Genomic DNA, 22,101 nt, shown 5'->3' with positions numbered 1-22,101 from the left:
GACATGGGGTAAGGGAAGCCAGAACAAGGCTGCAGCTCCTCCAACCCAGATGAGACTGTTTGGTCATGTGCTAACCAGGGAGGGCAACAGCGCCGCTGTGCCAACAGTCCCAGAGGCCTGCAAGGCTGCTGATTCAGGCTTACTAAAATACTGAAAAATGATGTGTGTGTATCATTGAGTGGCACACAGCTGTCCACTTAGCATATGCCCTGCAGCACTTTAGCCAGTGGAAGAAGACAATGTTACATTACGATCACTTCATTGTTATGCTACACGATTTTAATCCTTGTTCTTAAACTTTATCAGACTTTATCATCCTGTTTTTCCAGTGTGCTGTCTCAGACATGTCCTCTATTTTCATCTCAGACAGTTTCTCCCATGAGATGAGGTGACAAGAACACACTACACACTTCTAAAACTCGCTAAAACAGGAGGAAAGAGGTGAGGCGGGGAAAGGAATTACAGAGGGAGGAGGAGGAGGTGTCAGTATAGCACAACTACTTAAATTACTTTTGATTTGGATTAAATAAATATTAATCTGTCACCTATAGGATGCCACAGAAGAGGAAACCTGGCAGGTCACATGTGTGTGGATGTTTGAAATACATTTTGTTGTTCTTCAACTAGAGAAAAGCAATTTATTGAGGGAGGAATGCATAAATGAGAGTGCAGAGAAGAGAAAGCTGTCATATGATCCCGAGGTTGCTGTGGCAACTGCTCCCTGTAGTCAGCTCAGAGAAGGTACGTCAAAAGCGTCACAGAGCGAGGACGAGTTGTAGACATCGAAGAGACAGATCAGACCCTGAGCTTGTCTTGGATGCTGCACTCTGGTGTGGGTTTTATTCCATACATTTATACATGCATTTATTCATTTAGCTGACACTTTTATCCAAAGCCACTTACAATTGCTATGTATGTCAGAGGTCGCATGACTCTGGAGCAACTAGGGGTTAAGTATCTTGCTCAGGGACACATTAGTGTCTCACAGTGGAATCTAACCTAAAAAACAGTCTGAACAACATCCCACTGCAAAGCATCACAAATACAGGGAATATGAGATGTACTTTAGAGGTCATATCTGATTTGGACCTACTGGTGCTTCTCAAACAGGATTTTGTTCTCACAGAGAGTTTACAGTCACTAAATTTCTGCATGTTTACATCTCTAAGGTATTTATCATCACTTAGACCAAACTCCATGATGATGATAATGATGCAAATGAAGAGAAACAATCAAGAAGCAAGTGAGGAAACACATCTGATTAAGACGACCAAGGAGGCAAACATGTTGGAATGGGGGATGAAATAAATACGTGCGGTCAGGATGAAAAATGGCCTCTCGATGATGTCTTCTTCCCCTATCTCAGTGGTATCAAAGAATATCCTGGAGGCTGGTGCATGATTTATGTTCCCCTGGGTGAATGTGTCTGCTGCAGTCGTGTCGCATGTCCAATGTTTGGTAGAGAAATGACCACCCAGTCCAAAGACTTAAAGTCTCATCAGGGAGACAAAGCTGTTACTCAGAGATTAGAAGAGAATTACATGTATCTTGGAGAATAGATTTCTCTCCCAAAAGAGGATTTTAATAAAAACAGTGTGTGACGGTGTGTGAACTTCTTGTCTTAACAGTACGTAGAGGGCAGTGATACATTTGCTCAATGAATGTACTCAAGTACAATTTTGAAGTACTTGAACTACTTCTACTCCACTTCAGAAGGATATGTTGAACTTTACAATCCTCTACATTTATTTGACAACTACAGTTACTAGTTACTTTTCAGATTAGGCTTATACACACTGTGTGGTCAGTTTGTGAAAGATGATGTAATCATATAGATTATCCAAATAAGCAGCAATAATAAGGATCCAATGACATAACAACCAGCCTCTGACAGGGGCCTTTCTTTTGATACTTGGAGAATGTTCTGTGCTTTTACACTACTTTTACACTATGGTATTATTACTTTTACTAATAATAACACATTTGCTCTTTTCCAAGAACAAAATGTCCTTCTTTTGTCCCTTTCTGTATAATTAATGTATTGTTCATATATTTATTATGAGTTTCATTCATTTATTAATACTCACTCATTGTTGAGCTCAGCTGTTTCTCAGTGTGGACAGCCAGCTGTGTTTTGGGGGGATGCAAACAAAACCTCAACACTCCCCTATTTTTGTGACCTTTAGAATAGGAGGCGAGGATGTGGGCGGGGGGGGGACGTTCTCTGCCTCCCATGCTGCTATCCCGAAAGGACAGAGTTGAATGGCTTTTTTTTTAGCAATTGAAATAGGAATGACGAAAGCTGCGTCACAATATCACTTCCTCAGGTAGGAGTGGATAACCTTGACAAATCCCGGCACAGTTTCCGTCCTTCTTTCTCCCTCTCAGCATCCAATCTTCCCGTTTAAAGATACTGTGATGGAAGTCTTAAAAACAACATATGAGTGGCAGGTTATTATTTGTCTTTGGTGGTAATGAGCAGCACTTTGTGCGTCACGGTGCGCACCGGACTCTCCACCCTGCATGTCAATTGTAGGCAGAGCAGCATGTGATCCGCCGTCCTCCAGTGTCCTGTGAGCACTCATTCAGTACCACACCGACAAGTGCAGCCCGGCGGATGTACTCATGCTTCTCTGCAGATTTTCTCTGACAACTGCGTTCATTATAAACCCTGGATATTGTTGATCGCTGCTAAAGACTCACGGTGAGAAAGAGTTTTATTTCTAACATCTCCACATTCCACTTTCTGTGATGCAAAACAGCGCAATAGGTCTTATCACCCGCATTTAAGAAGATATAGACTGTTCATCTCTGCAGAAAGTTCACAGACAGCCGGAAAAGACTTTAAATTGCTTTGTTTTGTGTTTTCAACACAGAGCTATACGCTTGTTTTGAGTCACGTGAAGTTGCCTATTATAAAATTTGCATTATCTACGACTGAAATGCGCTCTAGTTTACACGGAGGTCAGAAAATAATTGCGTTTGACCTTGATTGGGCGTGTTTTGTGTTTGTTTGTTTGTTTGTTTGTTTGTTTAAAAGTCGTCGCGTCACTCGTGACGAACTGTAAAATCAGAGATGGCAAAACGCTGGGCGATCAGCATCAGCACCAGATGTATCACCTGGTGTTCACAGTGAGCGATCCGTGTTGTGGTGTTGGTGAATGAAGGCAGCTGTTCTGTTCAGCTGCATTTTAGAGTTAAAAGAGGTCAATGTCCTAAAGTTAGGGTAGTAGTATGGCTTTGTCCCAGGCCATTTTACTTTCTTTTTTCAGTTCTGAGATCTAATGCCAGTAAAGTGGGAATGAGTAGCCTTCAGACTTTTAATAGCCTACTTTGTAATTTCCAGGATGAAAAAGCTGCCACTAACTGTGTTCAGACTAGTAAAAGAGACTCACAGGATCAGTAAACAATCAATTAAGTGTGGACATTTAAACGGGACTGATTATTACTGAAGCTGATATCTGCAGGGTCTGCTGTTTTTCATCCTGTTAGTCACATGTTATGTTGTGTTACTGGAAGTAGTTGGAAAACTCACCACTAAAACATAACTCACATAATTATCAATATCTGCCTCATTCACATGAGAGTATAACTTCATGATTCTATGATGTCTGACAGCGAAAACATGATGTGTTAGACCAAGTGATCACAGTTAGGGCTGAACTTGTGACCTTGTTGGTGCTGGAAAGTTACCAGCAGGTGTTCTTTAAATGTGTAAGTTTTACTTATAGTCATCCAGATGTGTTGCTATGAATACACTGTGATGATGACACATTCTTGAATAGTATGTCCTGGTTAGAGTTGGAACAATTGGTCAATGAATTGATTAGGTCAATTGAATAATTTAATCTTTTCATTTGTGAGGAGTGGCTGCTTTTCTTTGTCATAAGTGACAGGATATCTTTGGGTTTTGGACCATTGGCTGGACAAAAGAAGATGTTTTGGCTTTAGGAATTTGTAAAAAGTTTTGACATTTTAGGAAATTGTTTCTTGTTTCCGCTCTAGTCTTGGTACGCTGGTTCTTGAAGTATTAAGTCCAAGAACATGGAGTCACAACAAAAGAAAACGGCATACATATGGCACACTGCTTTCCTGTGCATTACAGCAGACATTATATAACAAGAAGAAATTGTATAATAAGAAACCACATCATTGTTGGCTTAATACAGAAAATTATCTTCTCTATATTGTACCATCTGCTGTGGATGTGACATTTTGTTACTGTGGTGTAAAATCCAACAGTCAGACTGGATCAGCTGGAGTCATCTGAACTGCGTGTGTTTGGATTATTGGTTGGGTGAGTTGATGTGTTTTCATTTCTCTGGGTTGGCTGGATGGTGCAGCCTCTGATTGATATTACGTGTCTTGTATACTGTAGGATGGGATTGAATGACAAGACAGAAAAGCAGCACTGGGGGCTTTATAGTTAATGCACAAAGGATTATGAACACTTGTGAATGGCTGTGGATTATTGCATCATAGGCTCATCTTGACATGCCCAGAGGAGGAAATCTGTTGTGGGATAAAAAATTACACAAGCAAGGAAAGAAAAATGCACATTCTGAGCACAAATTAAGGACTTTCTGAGTGTTTCTTTCTTGCCACCGCCAGGAGCTCTGAGGGTGTTTAGGAAGTTCATGCTTTTTGTGAGAGTTGTGACGTTAAAGGCCTGTGTGCATCACTGCGGTTGCATCACAATTAAGGTGCAGCATCTTCGCTCAGCCCCAGTTCTCGACTGTTTCCTTTAGCCAAGAATTTTCTTTCTGCTTTAACAGGACTTTGGTGACTACATCAGCCACTACCCACACAGAGAATCAAAAATCGTAAGATACAGTTTTTCTTCCTTTTCATTTCCTCCAGCATGTGAAATAATGCATTCAAATAACCTATGGGCTCTGCAGTGTTGCATTTTACAAATGACTCGCTTAATAAGTAATGAACCTAAACTGCACCACGTGATGTAGATCAGGAGAACACATGACAGCACTTCATCCAAAGCATCATGTTCACTTCCTCCATGAGGTTTGGGTTGAACCAACCACTCCCCAAAAGAGGGGTGAGGATGGATGTGGCTGCGAAGCTTCAGAGGATTAGGGGATTTACAGGAGAAAAAAAGCTTCACTAAAGTTAAGCTTTGCAGAACAGGGAAATTAAATAGAACAATTTGCAGGATTGGGAATATTTTGGAAACATTGCGTGAGGGACCAAAAGCTGTGGTGTTTTGTTTTTGTTTTTTGTTTTGTTTTGTTTTTTTTTGGGGGGGGGGGGGGGGGGGTGCCTGTTCAAGTACCTGCTGAGTTCTGTTTTTTAAAGAATCAGGTTAAGTGAACACACAGGTGACAAATGGTCTCCTGTCTTTATGGTGACATTCTTCATGGCTTTGGAGAGGAATAACCATGTGTTACAATCCAGTGTCTTATTACAAGCCTAACCAAGCACAAAATAGAGGAATAATTGTGTCAGCGGCTGTGTGAAGTGTTATTTAAGGATCAAAGCCAGGAGAAGTATTTTTATTACTGTATAGTAAATGATTCTTGCCAAGGGTACAAACCTGACATCCTTTTATTTAAAATGTCAACAAGACTATGTATGGGATTTTTCTCCAGTGACAGAAAATTTTAATTTTGATGATGTCCTTGAAACACAATTTTCTCTTTGACCTTTCTGTTTTTCTGATGCAGGACTGAGGCCCAGACCTGAACTCTCTCTTCAGCATCTCCCTTATAGCTACATCCATCCGTCTCTTTTCCACTCTCTGCCTGTATCACTTCTTCCTGTTCCTACCAGTCTGTCTCGCTCTCTCTTTCTCTCTCCACCCCCACCCCCTTCCCAACCCTGATGCCTAAGAACAGCAAGGTGACGCAGCGCGAGCAGAGCCATGAGCACGTCACAGAGTCGGTGGCTGACCTGCTCGCACACGAGGAGCCGCTCGACTACAAGAGCAGCTCCCTGAACGTCGGAGGGGCCACAGGGAAGAAAGTCCCACAGATAGAGGTGCCCGAAAACGATGGACGCCCTGCCTGGAACAGCAAATTGCAGTACATCCTTGCCCAGGTGGGCTTCTCTGTGGGCCTGGGGAACGTGTGGCGCTTCCCTTACCTGTGCCAGAAGAATGGAGGAGGTGAGTCACTGCCATTCGTCCAAGTTGCAGTGTTGCACAAGGCACAAAGTAACATTCACTGTCACTGTACTCAAGTAGATATTTACCACTACACTTTTCAGATGTTTTCAAAATCAGTAACTTAAGAGCTTAACCCTGCGGTTGGAGGTGCTGGTGCCTATTGCAGAGTTCAAATCCCTGATTATGGAGGTTTTTAAAGATGAATGTAAATGTTTTAAATAAGCATGAAATCCATTGGTCGATATGTAGTTGCTTGTCTTAATGTATTGGTTTTTATAGTGTCTTAATTATGTTGTTGTCATTCTATGTCTGTTAGGTCAAACTTGCTGTTCTGCTGCCTTTCTTGGCCAGGGCAGCCTTGAAAAAGAGATTTTATCTCAGTGGGTCTTCTCCTCTGGTTAATTTAAGGGTAAACTAAAAAAATTAAAATGTCCTCTTAAATTAAAGCCCACAGTGGTGGGATATTACCATGACCCTTTGTGATAGCCACAAAAAAGACATTAAGACAGACAGTAATGCATACAGATAATGTATCCAACCCACTGAGAATAAAAGGCTAAAAGCAACACACAGAGTGCTTTAATTTTCACTGGGATGTGGTATCTGAATATTGATATAATATAATCACCAGAAAGTTCTAAACATATCAACTTGTACACCAATCAGCCATAACATTATGACCACTGACAGATGAAGTGAATAAAAGTGATTATCTCGTTATCATGGGACCTGTCAGTGGGTGGGACATATCAGGCAGCAAGTGAGCATTTTGTCCTAAAAGTTGATGTGTTGAAAGCGTAATAGGTCTTGTGAAAAATGGGCAAACGTATGGATTGGAGTGACTTTGACAAGGGCCAAATTGTGATGGTGTTGGCCTCCAAATTCCGCAAATCTCAATCCAAACGAGCATCTGTGGGATGTGGTGGACTCTGGGATGTGAAGTCTGATCCATGGAGGCACCACCTCACAGCTTAGACAACTTAAAGGCTCTGCGGCTAACGTCTTTGCTGTTTTGGCTGCAAAGGTTTCGTTTGATCAGTGTATGTTTTCCATGAAGAGGAACGAGTAATGGATGTGATTCAGTCTGTTGGTCGGTCCACCACTTTGGTCCAGACTGAAATATTTCTTCAACTATTGGATGGTTTGCCACAAAGTTGAATTTAGATGTTCATGTCCCCCTCGGGACAATTTGTTTAATTTGTCCAGCATTTTGTTTTATGACCAATACGTGCAAAACTAATGGGATTCACATCAGCTGCACTTTGTGTTTAGAGCTAATTAAAAATGTTAGCATGCTATCACACATTGTATAACATTATACCTGCTAAATGTCAGCATCGTCACTGTCAACATGGCTGCTCTATTTTTGTAACAATCTAGTTTGAATTAAGCAAGATAAATCAAAGTAATTTTACCCAAATTGACAATACATCCGCTTTTAGTCTTTGCATTGCTTTCAAGACATTTTTACAAGGGTGAAGCAATAATTCCATATTATTGTTGTATTGTGAAATTACATTGTGATGGTATAAAAATACCATGGTATCGTTTCTGTTATCCAAATTAATTATTCAAAAATAAAATTAATAATTAGTTACTGAAAGTGATTTGTTGTTGACACAAATGCTGATTTCTACATCTGCTCAGCTTCTTGTTAAGCTGCCTGTTTAGCAGTTCACCTTTAGCAGCTAAGTAACCCTCGACCATCACAAACTACATGTCACTTCCACTCAGCACAGAAGTGCCAAGAGAGCAGTCTAAATATAACTGCACTATTGATTACTACTCCGGGCAGGGCAGGCCAGGCTCAACCGATGGTATACAGAAAAGAGCTCGATGAAAAAGTGAATGTAATTGTATAGTGATGAGGATTTGTTTTGGTCTGGGGTGCATGTATCTGAAGGAGAACACAGTGTAAACCTGTGTTTCACTGTTGGTGAGAAATGCTGTGTCATCATGGACTGATAACATGCTACTGCTTACATTGCTCTTGTCATTGTGGGTTTGCCAGGGCAGTGGGATTGGACCCAAAACACACATGAAACAGGGCAGACTGGTGCAGTACAATGATTTATTGTCCATCAATGAGCTTACAGGCAGGTACAGGTAAGCAGACAGGCAGACCAGTAGGCTGGCAGATACAGGTCCATGAAACAGAAACTACAAATCAAAAGCAACAAGGCAGATTGCAAACAGGATGAACTGACGACAAAGGAAGCAAACTGGAGTGATGAGGGACAGCTGCAGGTGAGGAGTGGGCAGAGTAGGCCAGGTAACTGCAGGGCTGAGGGAAGTGAGAACAGGCGTGGCAGTCAGGTGATAGGGAAAGGAGGGACAGTCCAAGGGCATCTGATGGACAGCTAGAGGATGGGAGGTCTGGAGGGTCCAGAGGGTAATGCAGATGGCCAGCGGTGAAACAGTGTGGTTAAAGAGAGGGACTGAGCAGCATTCTGTGACAGCTGCAAGTTTTTAATGTGTTTGCTGCTTTACTAGCTCTCATCTGATTTACTGCATATAGGCAGGATTTATTGCCTGTAGAGAGGATTTACTCACAGTAGACTCCCAGACCACTTTTCACTCAGTAATTTTCTGTCAGGCAGCCAATTACAGACACATTAAAGTTCTGTGTTGTTTGGAAGTTATCGCTGTGTGGGCTCCTCTCTCTCATTCCCATTATTCCTCGTCAGGTCTTTCTCTACCTCCTTTGAACATTTCTCCCTCCATTGTCACACCCTCATGCCCGTGACACTGTCATAAATCATACATAATGGAGTGGATGTGCGTGAGCATCCCGGCAAAGGCCCAAACATTTAACCTCACTTTCCTCTCTATTTCGGCTTGGTTGATTGGGCCTTTCACCTCCTCCCTTCTCTCTGCCTCATTACTCCACTCACTATCACATGTGTGTGTGCCACTATGTAATTCCTACTTGATGTATTAATACATCCTATAAGTCCCGGATAATGACTCCTACTTTGGACATAAAACACAGTTGCATCCTGATTATGCCTCTCTGGATTAAGCTGCAAAGGGACAAATATAGACTTCTGTCAAAATTAAAATGAAATTCAAGGAATATTTGTCAGTGGAGCCTGAAACCTTATATTTGAGAGGGTGCAGGAGGAGGGGTGGTTGGGAGATAAATATATCTCACTGAATCACAAGATCACATTTTGCAAGTTAAACTGATGCAAAATTGTTGAATGAATTACCGTTCAAATGTCGCTGGTATTAAAACAGAAATGAACAGGAACCGTGTTAATACTCAGGACCACACTAGTATATTTGCATGTTTTAATCCATTTACTACATTTCAATAATAGAACAACGTACAAGGTGTAGAAGAAGCCTACAGTTTTTATTTCTTCTTGTCATTGTGTCTAAAAGGTGCTAAATCACATCTGTGGTCATTTCTGAGGCTGTCTCTAATATTTCTATTGTATTCGATTGCATTATATTGAAAGTTTAGCACATACTTTTTGTCCTCTGCATATCAGTGAGGTAGACAAAATATTACTAAATACAGTCTACAACAGCACCACAGGCTAAACCCTTAAAACACAGAATGTATTGTAATTTGCAAAACAAACAAGGAAAGTATGGGTCTCAACAAAAGTTTTCATTGCATGACTATACTATTTTTCTGGTCATTTGATTTTCCTGGTGTGCTTCAGATAATTGCTGATCATGTTCCACGTTTCTCCCAACTTCCAGGCTACAACTTGGTTCCATTAATTTTAGTATGAAAACACAATTAAAAGTTCTGTAGCAACATAGCTCACTGTGTAATGTGGGTAGCAGTAAGTGTACATAAAATTAAGGACAGATATCTCTGTTGTTTTCTGTCAACCAAACACATTACTTCCCTTGGTCTGTGTCTGGGATAAATGCAAATTGGGATTGTACTAATTAACTCATTTGCCTTGAAATGCTTCATACAGTGTATAGTATAAGATCAAGAAGCCTCCCTGTTTTTCAGGTGCCTATCTGGTTCCCTACTTCATCCTCCTCCTCATCATTGGCATCCCGCTCTTCTTCTTGGAGCTGGCTGTGGGTCAGAAGATTCGACGTGGGAGCATCGGGGTCTGGAACTACGTCTGTCCCAGTCTGGGCGGGATAGGGGTGTCCAGTCTGATGGTAAGGGGATAAAGAATCCCGGATGTTTTTCCTTAATCGGTGTAAATCAGAATCATTTTTCATATCTATAGCCATAAACCTAAAACATACTCTTGTTAATACTTTCTTTGGTGTAGCTGTTAAAATCTCTATGGCGCCTTGGAAAAAACAGTTTGACAGCAGCGTGGTGGAGAGAAAAAGTGTGAGTCCTCTGATAAGAATCAGGGAAGTTGTAATGGGGAAGCAGCTGTCAAACCCTGCAGGTAAACAGAAGCACATCTGCTGAATGTGCACCAGTTTAAGGATAAAAAAACAAGCTCTGTCTGTGTGATTTATGAAGGTGGCTTTTTCTGCACAAGCAAACACTTGGACTATCTATCTATCTATCAAAGGGACACGATTAATTTCATCCCTAATTTAAATGTATGGTTTTGTTTGTTGTATGCATGTCTATAGCATGTAACAATCAATGAAACTGATATGGTAATGAGCTGGATAACGTTACCAGAGCATCTGGAGTCACCAGAACAGCCTTCACACTGCCTCAGCCTCTCTTGGGTTTATGGGGGGTATTGACGTATTTCAGAGTGAAAGGGAGCCTTTCTTTCGAGCTGCACGGCTGGCGCAGAAGTAGCTATAAATATCTTGTAGAAGATCAGTGTTGAAAAGAGAGCACTTTAATTATTCATGCTTTCCCCATCCTTATTTAGCTCGTGAATGTCCTGGCTGGCAAGACTGCTCACAAGACTGACAGCAACCTGGGACATTCACAAAGCATGCTGCCTCATATGCATACCTTTTTCACTGACGATCTTATACAATTTAGTGGAGGTATAAAATGTGACACCTTACAATTTAATTCATCCATCTATAGTAATTCTAATCTATCTATGTATCTATCTATCTAGGTGTGTGGCTTTGTGGGCCTCTACTATAATGTGATCATCGGCTGGAGCATCTTTTACTTCTTCCAGTCTTTCCAGTATCCTCTTCCTTGGAGCGACTGTCCAATCAGAAAGAATGGGACACTCGCCAGTGAGTGACATTAAATACTAACTAACAGATAAGGAAAGTTATATGTGTAGCACAATTTACTGCAATGTGCTTTAGAACAGCATTTAAAAACACAATGAAGAGGCATCTTCAGTTAGCACTAAACAGCAAGTGCAATTGATGGGAATGTCATTAAAGAAAGGTAGCTAAATAATAGTCAACCTCGTGCTGGTAGAAGGCCAAATGACAATGTCATCCATAGAGCCATGTTGTTAGCCTATCATCAAAAATCTAAATCATAGAAATACAATTCCAGTGCAGCAGCAAGTTGCCCCAAATTGAATTAAGGAAATACAAGTGCAGTAGAGGAAAGTGATCAGTCAGAGGCCGTGGAAACAGGAGACTTTTTACTGTAGATTTGAAAGTTGCTATTGTTGGGGCAAATTGACATGTAAAATCATCAGGACGTTGGTCCATCTGTGCACAGTATATTATATCTAAATGCAAAATTGATCTAAAGGAACTACTGGATTTTTTTCTACAAGGATATTAGAAATGTATTATGAATCTAATCCTGACCAGTTTGTGTTAGTTTGTTGCCTCAGATGGACCTACTGAGTAAAATGTCTTTAGAGTAGATTAACGCATTCATCTAATATCAAGAGTGCATACATTTTCAGGATTATAATACAATATCCATTTGTGTCATTGCCATGGTCAATCTCTGTAATAGTATGTATATGGTTCCCACAGTAATTCCTCAATAGGCCACCATGCCACAAGCACAACTACAGTAAGCAGATCAGACGAACTGTGTTAACTCCCTTACAACTTTCTGTCACAACTTCACAGAGATAATCCAGATTCCAGATGGAGTTTATTTGATTAGAAGTGATAATGACAAAACCCTCGGGGTAGCCGAGAAACACTCAGGGTGCATATGACTCAGCAAGGCTGCGCCTGCTGGCAGAAAGACAGCAGAGATTCAGTCGCTCAGATTGAAGGACAGCAGCCAGGTGTACAACATTTCACTGGAAGCACAGAAACACACATCTGTATCCAGTGTGACAGACAAATGATGGAACCAGGGAGTGATTAATAATCAATGAATTTAGCCAAGGCCATTTTGAATTCATTAGATTTAGATTGTCATACATCTATAAAGAGTTCTCCATGCATCTGTATGTGTCATATGTGTGTGCATCTGCATGGATAAATCTGCACTATCCTGCAAAAGTAAGTGGAGAATTGTTGCTGCTGACTATAAACTCAGCCACACTCTCACTATCACGTACTCAAGGTAACAACAGAAGAGATTGTATGTGGACTGTAAAAAAAACCCATCTCAGGTATTGTGAATTGGAGGTTCATGCATCACATACTAAGCGAACAGATGACCTTGTTTGGCTCACTTCACGTCTGAGAGGTGTAAACCAGCAGAGAATTGAGATATTGACCCTGAGCAAACACTGTCAATCTCATTATATTCCTCCTTATGCCCTCTCCATCTTCCATAATGCGACATCCCCCTGCTACATCTTCACACCCATCTCTTCTCTTTCATTATCACCCAAGCTAAAGCTCTATCTCCTTCTATGTGCAAAATATACAGTTGTGGAGCCGGAGTGTGAGAAAAGCTCGGCTACGACCTATTTCTGGTACCGTCAGACTCTGAACACCACCAGCACCATCGCAGAGAGCGGTGGCCTCAACGTGAAAATGACCCTGTCTCTGCTTGTGGCCTGGATCATCGTATGTCTCGCTGTCATTAGAGGAATCGCCTCCTCCGGGAAGGTAGTGGTCGAGGATGAGACAGAAATGAAATGGACATGAGGAGAGAAAAACAATGAAGAGACTGCTGGTTTTCCTTTCCTGAATGTATGTTTTCCACTTTCACAGGTGATGTACTTCAGCTCTCTTTTCCCCTATGTGGTGCTGTTCTGTTTCCTGGTCAGGGGTTTAATGCTAAAGGGATCAGTGGATGGTATCGCTCACATGTTCACTCCCAAGGTGAGACTTACAGAACTGCTTCATCCCAGTATTTTTAACCAGCCATGGTGGAAAATGATCAATTATACAGTTATAAAGTCACTTACTCTCTCTGTCAATCACAGTTAGAGAAGATGCTGGAGCCCCAGGTGTGGAGGGAGGCAGCCACCCAGGTCTTCTTTGCCCTGGGTCTGGGGTTTGGAGGAGTCATAGCCTTCTCCAGTTACAACAAGATCGATAACAACTGCCATTTTGATGCCGTGCTCGTCTCTTTCATCAACTTCCTCACTTCTATTCTGGCCACACTGGTGGTGTTCGCTGTGCTGGGTTTCAAGGCCAATCTCATGAACGAAAAGTGTGTCGTACAGTAAGTTCACACCTGCAAAAGCTATTTATCCTCACACACCACTTATAGTGTACAGATAGGTAGGTAAGTACTTTATTCATCCCTGAAGGGTTTACATATAAACACATATAAGTTAGGTAAACAAGCATGAGGTAGCTTACTTGTTTTAAAGTAGTCTAACTTACCTCTTGTAGTAGCCATGCAGATATTTCTGGCTAAGGATTAGATATATGAAAATGAGATGCTGCATCTTAAGGGGCTACCCTTCAATAATTTCAATATCAATATACCTTGTGTCTGCAATTCCTCTGCCCCAATTAAATGGAAGTAAACTGACCCTTGTTTATGCTCCTCACATCAGTGAAAAATACAATTTAAAGAAGATTTAGAGTCTACAGTCATGCTAGCGGCTCTTTGTAGCCGAGGGCACAGCTGTGTGCTTTTGTGCCACATGCTATTGTCAGCATGGCATAATGTTGATGTTTATCAGGTATAAAGTTTGCCATCTTGACCGTCTTAGTTTAGCATGTTAGCATGCTAACATTTGCTAATTAGCACTAAATAGTTACAGCTGAAAGGGAACATTATTAGTTTTTCAGGTATTTTTGTATTTTGTGTGAACTGAAGTGACTAGAAGCACGTTAAGATAAGCAAACGATCTAAGAGCAAAAATACAGATTTTTTGATACTATTTTATACTTTTAATGTTCAAATAATCTGAAATAATCTTATTGCACATACATATATTTATTACAGTGTAATATAAACATTGTACAATGATACGTACATATTATCTCATCATTGCTATAGTCAAGTCTAAAACTATAAACACTATTTATTCTCACATTCTTTGCACAACCTATATTTACAATATTATTATTTATAGTACAGTATAGTATGTTTAAGTCCGCTGAAATGTGTGCATGTTTAGCTTGATGCCTTCATTTTGCTGGATGTCTGTATCTGTATCGTCCAGTTAATTTTCTCTTTTTCTGCACCGTATTTAGAGCAACTAGAGTTAAATTCCAAGGATATGTCAACATATCTGACCAATGAAGTTGATTCTGATTCTGTCCTTTTATCTACGTAGGAATGCAGAGAAGATCCTGGGTTACCTCAACTCTAACGTCCTGAGTCACGATCTGATCCCCCCACATATAAACTTTACCCATCTCACCACATCAGACTATGCTGAGATGTACGGGGTCATCAAGACAGTGAAAGAGGACAGTTTCGCCCAGCTGGGTCTGGAGCCTTGTGTCCTGGAGGACGAGCTCAACAAGGTGAGTCTTTGGCACAGTGTTGCAACAGCTTGATCCATAGTATGTTCTGTCTGTTACCTGATTTCACTCCTCTGATCCATCTCTCTGCAGGCTGTCCAGGGCACCGGCTTGGCCTTCATCGCCTTCACAGAAGCCATGACCCATTTCCCGGCATCTCCATTCTGGTCGGTCATGTTCTTCTTCATGCTCATCAACCTCGGTCTGGGCAGCATGATCGGCACCATGACCGGCATCACTACACCTGTCCTCGACACCTACAAGGTCCAGAAGGAGCTTTTCACAGGTAAACCTCCCCCACTGACCCCATCAGTCAGGACACTACATGCTTAGTGGCTGAAATCACTTAGTCAGCAGAGTATTAAAGCACATTTGGGAATGGGCTACATTAGTCTTTCTATTATTGCTCCGAGCGTACTGAATGCAAAACACTTACAGGGAACAAAACAGCTTACTGGCAATAAAACCCTTTTATTTTTCCATTTTCTCATCTATTAGACTGAAATTTCTCGTCTTTTCCTCTGAATGGGTGCTAATTTTTCTTCTTCTCTGGGTTTGTTACAGTGTGTTGCTGCATTGTGGCATTCCTATGTGGCCTGTTGTTCGTTCAACGCTCAGGGAATTACTTTGTCACCATGTTTGATGATTACTCTGCCGGACTGCCTCTCACTGTAGTGGTCATCCTGGAAAATGTGTCTGTCGCTTGGATTTACGGCACAAAAAGGTACAACTATCTGTAGGTTTGTGTGTCTGTGTCTGCAATTCATCTTGCTCAAATTTGAATTATAAAAGTAAAACATTCACTAAAACGAATGACTGTTAAATTAGTATAAAGTGTGTAAATGGGCTTGATCATTACTGTCATTTCTTTGTCTCCGTCAGGTTCATGCAGGATCTAGAGGACATGTTGGGTTTCCGACCAAACATGATGTATTTCTACCTGTGGAAGTACGTCTCCCCTCTGTGTCTCATTGTGCTCATCTCAGCCACTGTGATAGAAATGGCCATCAGCCCACCAGGATACAACGCCTGGGTCCAAGAGCTGGTCAGTCTCTGTGTGTGTGTGTGTGTGTGTGTGTGTGTGTGTGTGTGTGTGTGTGTGTGTGTTGTTGCCAGCAGTCTTCATTTATGGTTTTGTTTGGTTTTCTACAATTTCTATATTTTCCTGTCATAAATCTATTATGTCTAGGGTCAGAGGGTGTAAGTTGTTTGAATGTAAAGCTCTCTGATACAGATTTGAGGTTATATAGATTTTTAAAATTTACAAACTTTATTTGACATATTTGTAATTATAACGTTTTTTTGTTTTGTTTATCCTCAACTTCTTTATCCTGTTTTCAACTTTAATTTTGTCATGAGGAATTTGAACAAAAGACTTATAGACAAATATGTGTCCCATAAAAGGAACCCTGCTATTGGCAATATGTGTGCCTCATTGCATGTTTGTAAGTTAACACTAAGCGGGTGCTCAGGCCGAAAAAAGGGCCTACAGCCACGCTAGCAGTTTTGTGAGTATAAACTAAGGCACAGTGGTGCTTTGAGCAGTATGCTGACATGCCCACAATGACAAGGCAAATTTATCTTAATTTAGTGTGCTAGCATGCTTTGCTAATTAGCATTAAATACAGCTGAGGCTGATGTGAATGGGAGATCATTAAACCAAAGTATTAGACAAAATTACATTTTAGCCTGATGATGATGCTGAAGGAAAAGCAAGGGGTAACCTTAATCTGCCAAATTCATCCTCTGGGGTCCATTAATGTCTGTACAAAATTTCATGGCAATCCATCCAGTAATTGTTGAGATATTTCAGTCCAAAACAAAGTGCTAAACCGACTGACAGATTGACATTACCACCCCTGGAGTATTGCATAGCTTAAAAAAAACCACTAGCATTCTGAACCATTGCACAGCAACAGCCTGCTAAACCCTAACAGGTTGTAGTAGCCAATTTATTCTTATGCTCCTCTCCACTTAGAGAAATGTTTTGTCTTTGGATTTCTTTTTAAGTTGTCACATAATCACTAAACCCTCTCTGTGTGTCTGCAGGCTCAGGAACGCTTCCAGAGCTACCCTCCCTGGGCATTGGCCATGTGCTTCGCTCTCATCATAGTGGCCATGCTGCCGCTCCCCGTTGTCTTCATTGCCCGCCGCTTCAACCTGATGTCAGACGGCTCCAACAAGCTGTCTGTCTCCTACCGTAAAACCATGATGAAGGACATGTCCATCCTAGAGGAGCAGGACGAGGCCAAATCCATCCTCGGCACCAAGCCCGGCGAGATGCCATCATCGGTGCCGGCACGCAAAGCCTACCTTACTCCAGGAGGGAACAAACCCCTGGACCCCAACTCCCTGTCTCCAAACATCTGCTACGGTACAAGCTACCAGAACGCTGCCATCAGCCCCACCACACCGACTACACCGACCATGCCTGCCACACCAGAGTCTGACTCTTGACTTCAACACTCCCCATGACACCCAATCCCATAGCACAGTTTACCTTTCAGCCATAAAGTCTCCACCAGGGATCACTGCAGCGCAGAGAATCCCCGCCACTGTCCTACTAACGCCACAAAAATGTATGTAGCTGCCCAATTTACCAGAACACACGCTAGGCAAAATAACACCAAGGAACCATCTCCAGCAGGAGAAAAAAGTTTACTCTTTCACAGTAGATCAAACACTGAAATCAGGGTGGGACTGACATCTGTATCTATTCTGTATTTAACTTCACAGGGTTTAAGATGAAGTTCTGTGATCTGCATTTCTTTGCCTTAGTATAAGGATCCTCAGTAGACACAGACCCCCACAGCTTAATGTATATCCCCGTCTGCACAGTGCAGGGGACCTGAAAGAATGAATGTAGAGGAGCTGGCATAGTCCTGCTGGTTGAACAGGTTTTCACTCAGCACACCGGCACAGAGAGCCAAGATGAATGAATGAATTATTTTAAGGTTCGAAAGCAGTGTTTGCGTTGCTGCCCTCTGTAGTGGTACTGTGTGTTAAAGTCATACGGTCTAACACAAAACAAGTTATTTTCTATTAGATCTGATTTCAGTGAGTAGGTACAGTATGTCTACATGAGCACTGACATGCACCTCTGTTCTGATGTTCTAAACTACAAAATACTAACGTTGTGTAGATTTGTTTTCACAGGGTTTTCTCTGTGGAATAGGGTAAATTATGCTTAAGGCTGCTCTAAAGACATCCATTTATGTTCCGTTCTCTTCCAATCCCGTTCTGTGTTTAGTGTGTAGCCAGTGTTGTTCTTGTTCATTCTGTAAACAGCGGTGTACAGTACAGTAAGATTATGTAGGATAATATGATATTTGTTCTAAAGTCACAGTCTCATCATCCATTACACGCATGTTATGACTTGTGAAAATCCCTCATTTCAGTTTCTCCGCCAACGAGTTAAAAGTAGACAGCAAAACACTTGAAACCAACATATTCATATTACAGAATAACAAAAAGGAAATGCTGAATTGTGCTGAAAATGAAGTACAAAGAGCTCGTTTTAATTCTTCGGTGACTAAAAGCACAGTTTGTTCGTGTGAATTTGAAACAAATGTCACTTTTGACTTAAAATGACAATGCTACAAAAGCACAAAAGAGATTTTACACAATTATTGCACAACAGTGAATTATTAATCCTTATCCTAATCCTGTTGTTTTGAACATTTATGCACCCCTGGAATTACAATAACTGCTGCTGTCAAAAATGTCCCACACAATGAGTACACAATATACAGTTAGGAGCACTTTTCACTATTGACCAAAAACATAACGAACATGAAATAAAGAAATCAGCTATGGACCAAAAGATTTAGCAACTTAAGAAACAAAAAATTTAATTATGGAATATAAAACTCATCAGCTAACTTAGTATGAACTTCTGTAAGCATTGTGGGCACATACATGCACAAACAAAAACATACATGCAAGCACACTTGTCACACCTCAGTTCCTTTGTGATGAAGAACTTTGGCTTCTGGTTGAACTGATGTTAAACCAGATGACAGTCTGAACGGGTAAAGTTAAGACGGACATCTTTCCCTGAAACACACTGGTACTGAATAGTTGTGCAAAACTGTCTACATGTTCAAAATGAGCACATTCGAGTTCCTGTTACGTGGAGGAGGATACCTTTATTTATTTTTTTATCACAATATTCAAAGCCATGGTGTTGAGGATTAAATGGACTATATTTATATTCCTGTATATTTGCTGTGTATGTAGGTGTGAACTACAAAAATTTATCTTTTAAAAGTGACCAGTATATATATATTTAAATTGTATATTTAAAGACTTATTTATTTTATAGTTTGTGTAGCTAATTCTTGTTGTGGGATGTGAAACAGCTGCTGGGAGGTGAAAGTAATGTGTGATATGAGGTCTTCAGTGAGCAGCAGCTGGTTCTTTGTTCATGAGAGCTGTGTATGTTCTTCGCTGCACCTGGTGTTAGGTGACGTCCACTTACCTGTCTTGACTGTAGGTTTACTGGTCTACTTGTTTTTAGCCACACTAGCACCATCACTGCTTACCACAGATAATTTACCATGACTCCCCTGACCTTTTATCTAGCTCCATCAAGTCAAACTTTTATCTTTTCCAACACTTTAATTCCAGTCAGCCTCAGCAACACTTCACATACATGCTAAGACAGCATGCTAACATGATAAATGTATAAAAACACACCAACCTGCTGGAAATTATATTCTACACGTTAGCATGTTATGATCTTTTTATATACAGTCTATGGTTATGATGCTACCTTTAGCATGAAAAGATTATTAACAACCTGACATTTTACATGTTACATGGAATATCAGCTTTCAGCTAAAATTCTTGCATTCACACAATTGTGAATGTGAAGAATAGGAAAACCTCTCATTATTCCAACTTGGGAGCGTTGGTAACTGCACAGCTGCACAGTTAGCCTCATAGTCTTTCTAAGAGCCTAAATTAGCTACTTTTGCAGTGTTACATATTTATAGCAGTTCATTAACAAATGAAATCAGACACAAGCAGACAGTGAAAAGCTCCTGATTTTATTAGTGTAAATAATAATAGTTGATGTACTGTAAATGTAACTGCCAGCGTTGCTTGCAGCCATTTTACCAACAGTTTGTTGATACTTCTGTTGTTCTTCTCACTAAGTGGGAGATATTGTCACCGTCAGAAATTCCCTATAACTCGGGAGATGACGTGAACAGTTTTTTTGTTAAACTCGTGCACAAAGGCATGAACAATCATGTCTTTCTATTAACTTTGCATGCAACCACACCACGTCCAAAATTCCCTTTATGTTCATACCAAACTCACCTTTATGTAGAGCTGAGACTGACAAATCAGTAGTCAAACAGCTACTGTACAGAGGATAAACCCTTTCATGTGACAACATGATCCCACCCTCAGGGAAAACTTTACTTTTTTGCCCCACTAGTTGTAGATCTAAGAACAGCAAATTAATATATTTTATCCATTCAACAACGTTGTGTGTAAAAAGCATTACTGTCTTGCAGGACCGCTAGTGTGGCCATAAAGTAATTATTGTTTCATCTCTTGTCTTGTTTCAGTCCGGGTGAGTCAGGCACTTCCTGCTGAGAGTGTTAATACTTTTTAGTTGTCCAAACCTGTAAATAATCTTGTGTAGTCAAACTACTCTGAAGATAGATTTTATCCATGTGAAGTATATCGATGTCTTAAAAAGTAACTATTTTAGCAGTAAATGTAACATAAAGTAATAATGAATGTGATTAATGCACTTTTCTCACTAGGACAGCAAAAAAGTTAGCATTTGTTTTGTCCTCATAGCCGTAAATTCAAGATCTGTGTAAAAGCAATATCAAGTTATTAAACTGAAGAAAAATTAAGACTGAAAGAAGCTTAATTGCGAAGATTAGGAACTGCCCCTTATAGCCAAAGGGATACTACAACTCTTCCTTACAAGTGCTGGAGCGTGTATGCATATGTATATACAATAAACGTGTGTATGTGTGTGCGTACGTGCGTGTGTGTGTGTGTGCGTGTGTGTGTTTGTGAACTAAATACTCCTTCTTACCTGTGGGTGCTGGGCCTTACTGAGCACACGTTTCAAGCACTGTCTGTAGGAGACACATTTAAAAATGTCCCCTTACAGCTTCTCTCTCTCTCTTTCTCTCTCTCTCTCTCTCTCTCTCTCTCTCTCTGTCCTCCTCATATTATGATTGTCTGAGACTGACAAACTATTGTAAAAAAAATTGTGAACACCACCAAAAAATATTAATAATAAAGAGTAGACAAGCTGCTGTCGGATTTCTGAATTTGTCTGGTTCCTAAATGAGTCAAAGTTTACACTGGAAATGTACATGTACGTATACATGTTCTCAAAATCTGGGGAGGTTTTGTCTTTATTTTCATTAGCTCAGATGTGTAGCTGACTGGACTCGACCTCCACACAAAAGTGTTATCTTTCTTCCAGGCTTCTTGAATTGAAGATGTTTTTGGTGACTTGACTCTAACTTTTCCTCTAGCGCCACCATGAGGTTGACATTTGTGGTTTTTAGTGACATGTCTAGACAACTAGACGTATTGCCATGCACACATTCAGTATAGAGAGTATAATTCCATAAATAAATGTTCTGCAGAGCAAAAACCCAAACTCAATCCAAATCAATACATTTTATATTTCCAGCAAAAGCATCTTCAGTTGTCCACACCTCTCAGATGAGCAGCTCCTTCCTTCAGCCATCAGTCATTCACAAAACTGGCAATCACCTTACTTTCCACTGAAAGACCAAAAACATTCTTGTAAATCATGCTTGTTGCTCTATCCAAAACTGGGCAAACTTCCCAGGAGATCTGGACATCCTAGCTATGTTTCATGGTATTACAAACATCAGCACAGAATACACAAGATTGAAACATATCAATGATCAATACCCTCAGAGGAAAAACCCTCAGACCGGAGGCCTTATAGGTCCTCACTCTCGCACTTAGTATTCTTTAATGTAACTTGTAAGTCAATTATTGTTAACTGTTGTCCTTTCAGTGTAGATTGTATTCTTTTCAATGAGACATGGATTCTAATAAAACACAAGTTTAGTGATAATTTCAAGCAATTACACAAATACATGTGTATCCGATGGATATATCCTGTCTTGCTCCTCCTCTTCTGAGTCATATGGTAAGACCCACCTTCTCCACCTTCACATCCACGCCTAATGACTACTAAAATAAATAGTGTAATTTACCCCACAATGATTCTGTGTGAA

At 40.6% G+C, this 22,101-nt stretch overlaps 1 protein-coding gene across 1 annotated transcript; it reads left to right on the top strand.

Annotated features, from left to right (window-relative positions):
• The first annotated feature begins 5,838 nt into the window (after positions 1-5,838).
• LOC123956927 (sodium-dependent neutral amino acid transporter SLC6A17-like) lies at positions 5,839-17,977 on the top strand. Its single transcript, XM_046029486.1, has 11 exons — positions 5,839-6,121; positions 10,101-10,258; positions 11,146-11,272; positions 12,843-13,024; positions 13,130-13,240; positions 13,345-13,586; positions 14,656-14,848; positions 14,939-15,131; positions 15,410-15,569; positions 15,728-15,890; positions 16,895-17,977. Exons 1-11 carry the CDS (start codon positions 5,839-5,841, stop codon positions 17,300-17,302), a joined length of 2,220 nt encoding a protein of 739 aa, XP_045885442.1. The 3' UTR covers positions 17,303-17,977.
• The last annotated feature ends 4,124 nt before the right edge of the window (positions 17,978-22,101 follow it).

This window comes from Micropterus dolomieu, linkage group LG18 (genome assembly GCF_021292245.1).
Source record: "Micropterus dolomieu isolate WLL.071019.BEF.003 ecotype Adirondacks linkage group LG18, ASM2129224v1, whole genome shotgun sequence".
Lineage (NCBI taxonomy): Eukaryota > Metazoa > Chordata > Actinopteri > Centrarchiformes > Centrarchidae > Micropterus > Micropterus dolomieu.
This window is presented reverse-complemented; position numbering and strand designations above follow the sequence as displayed.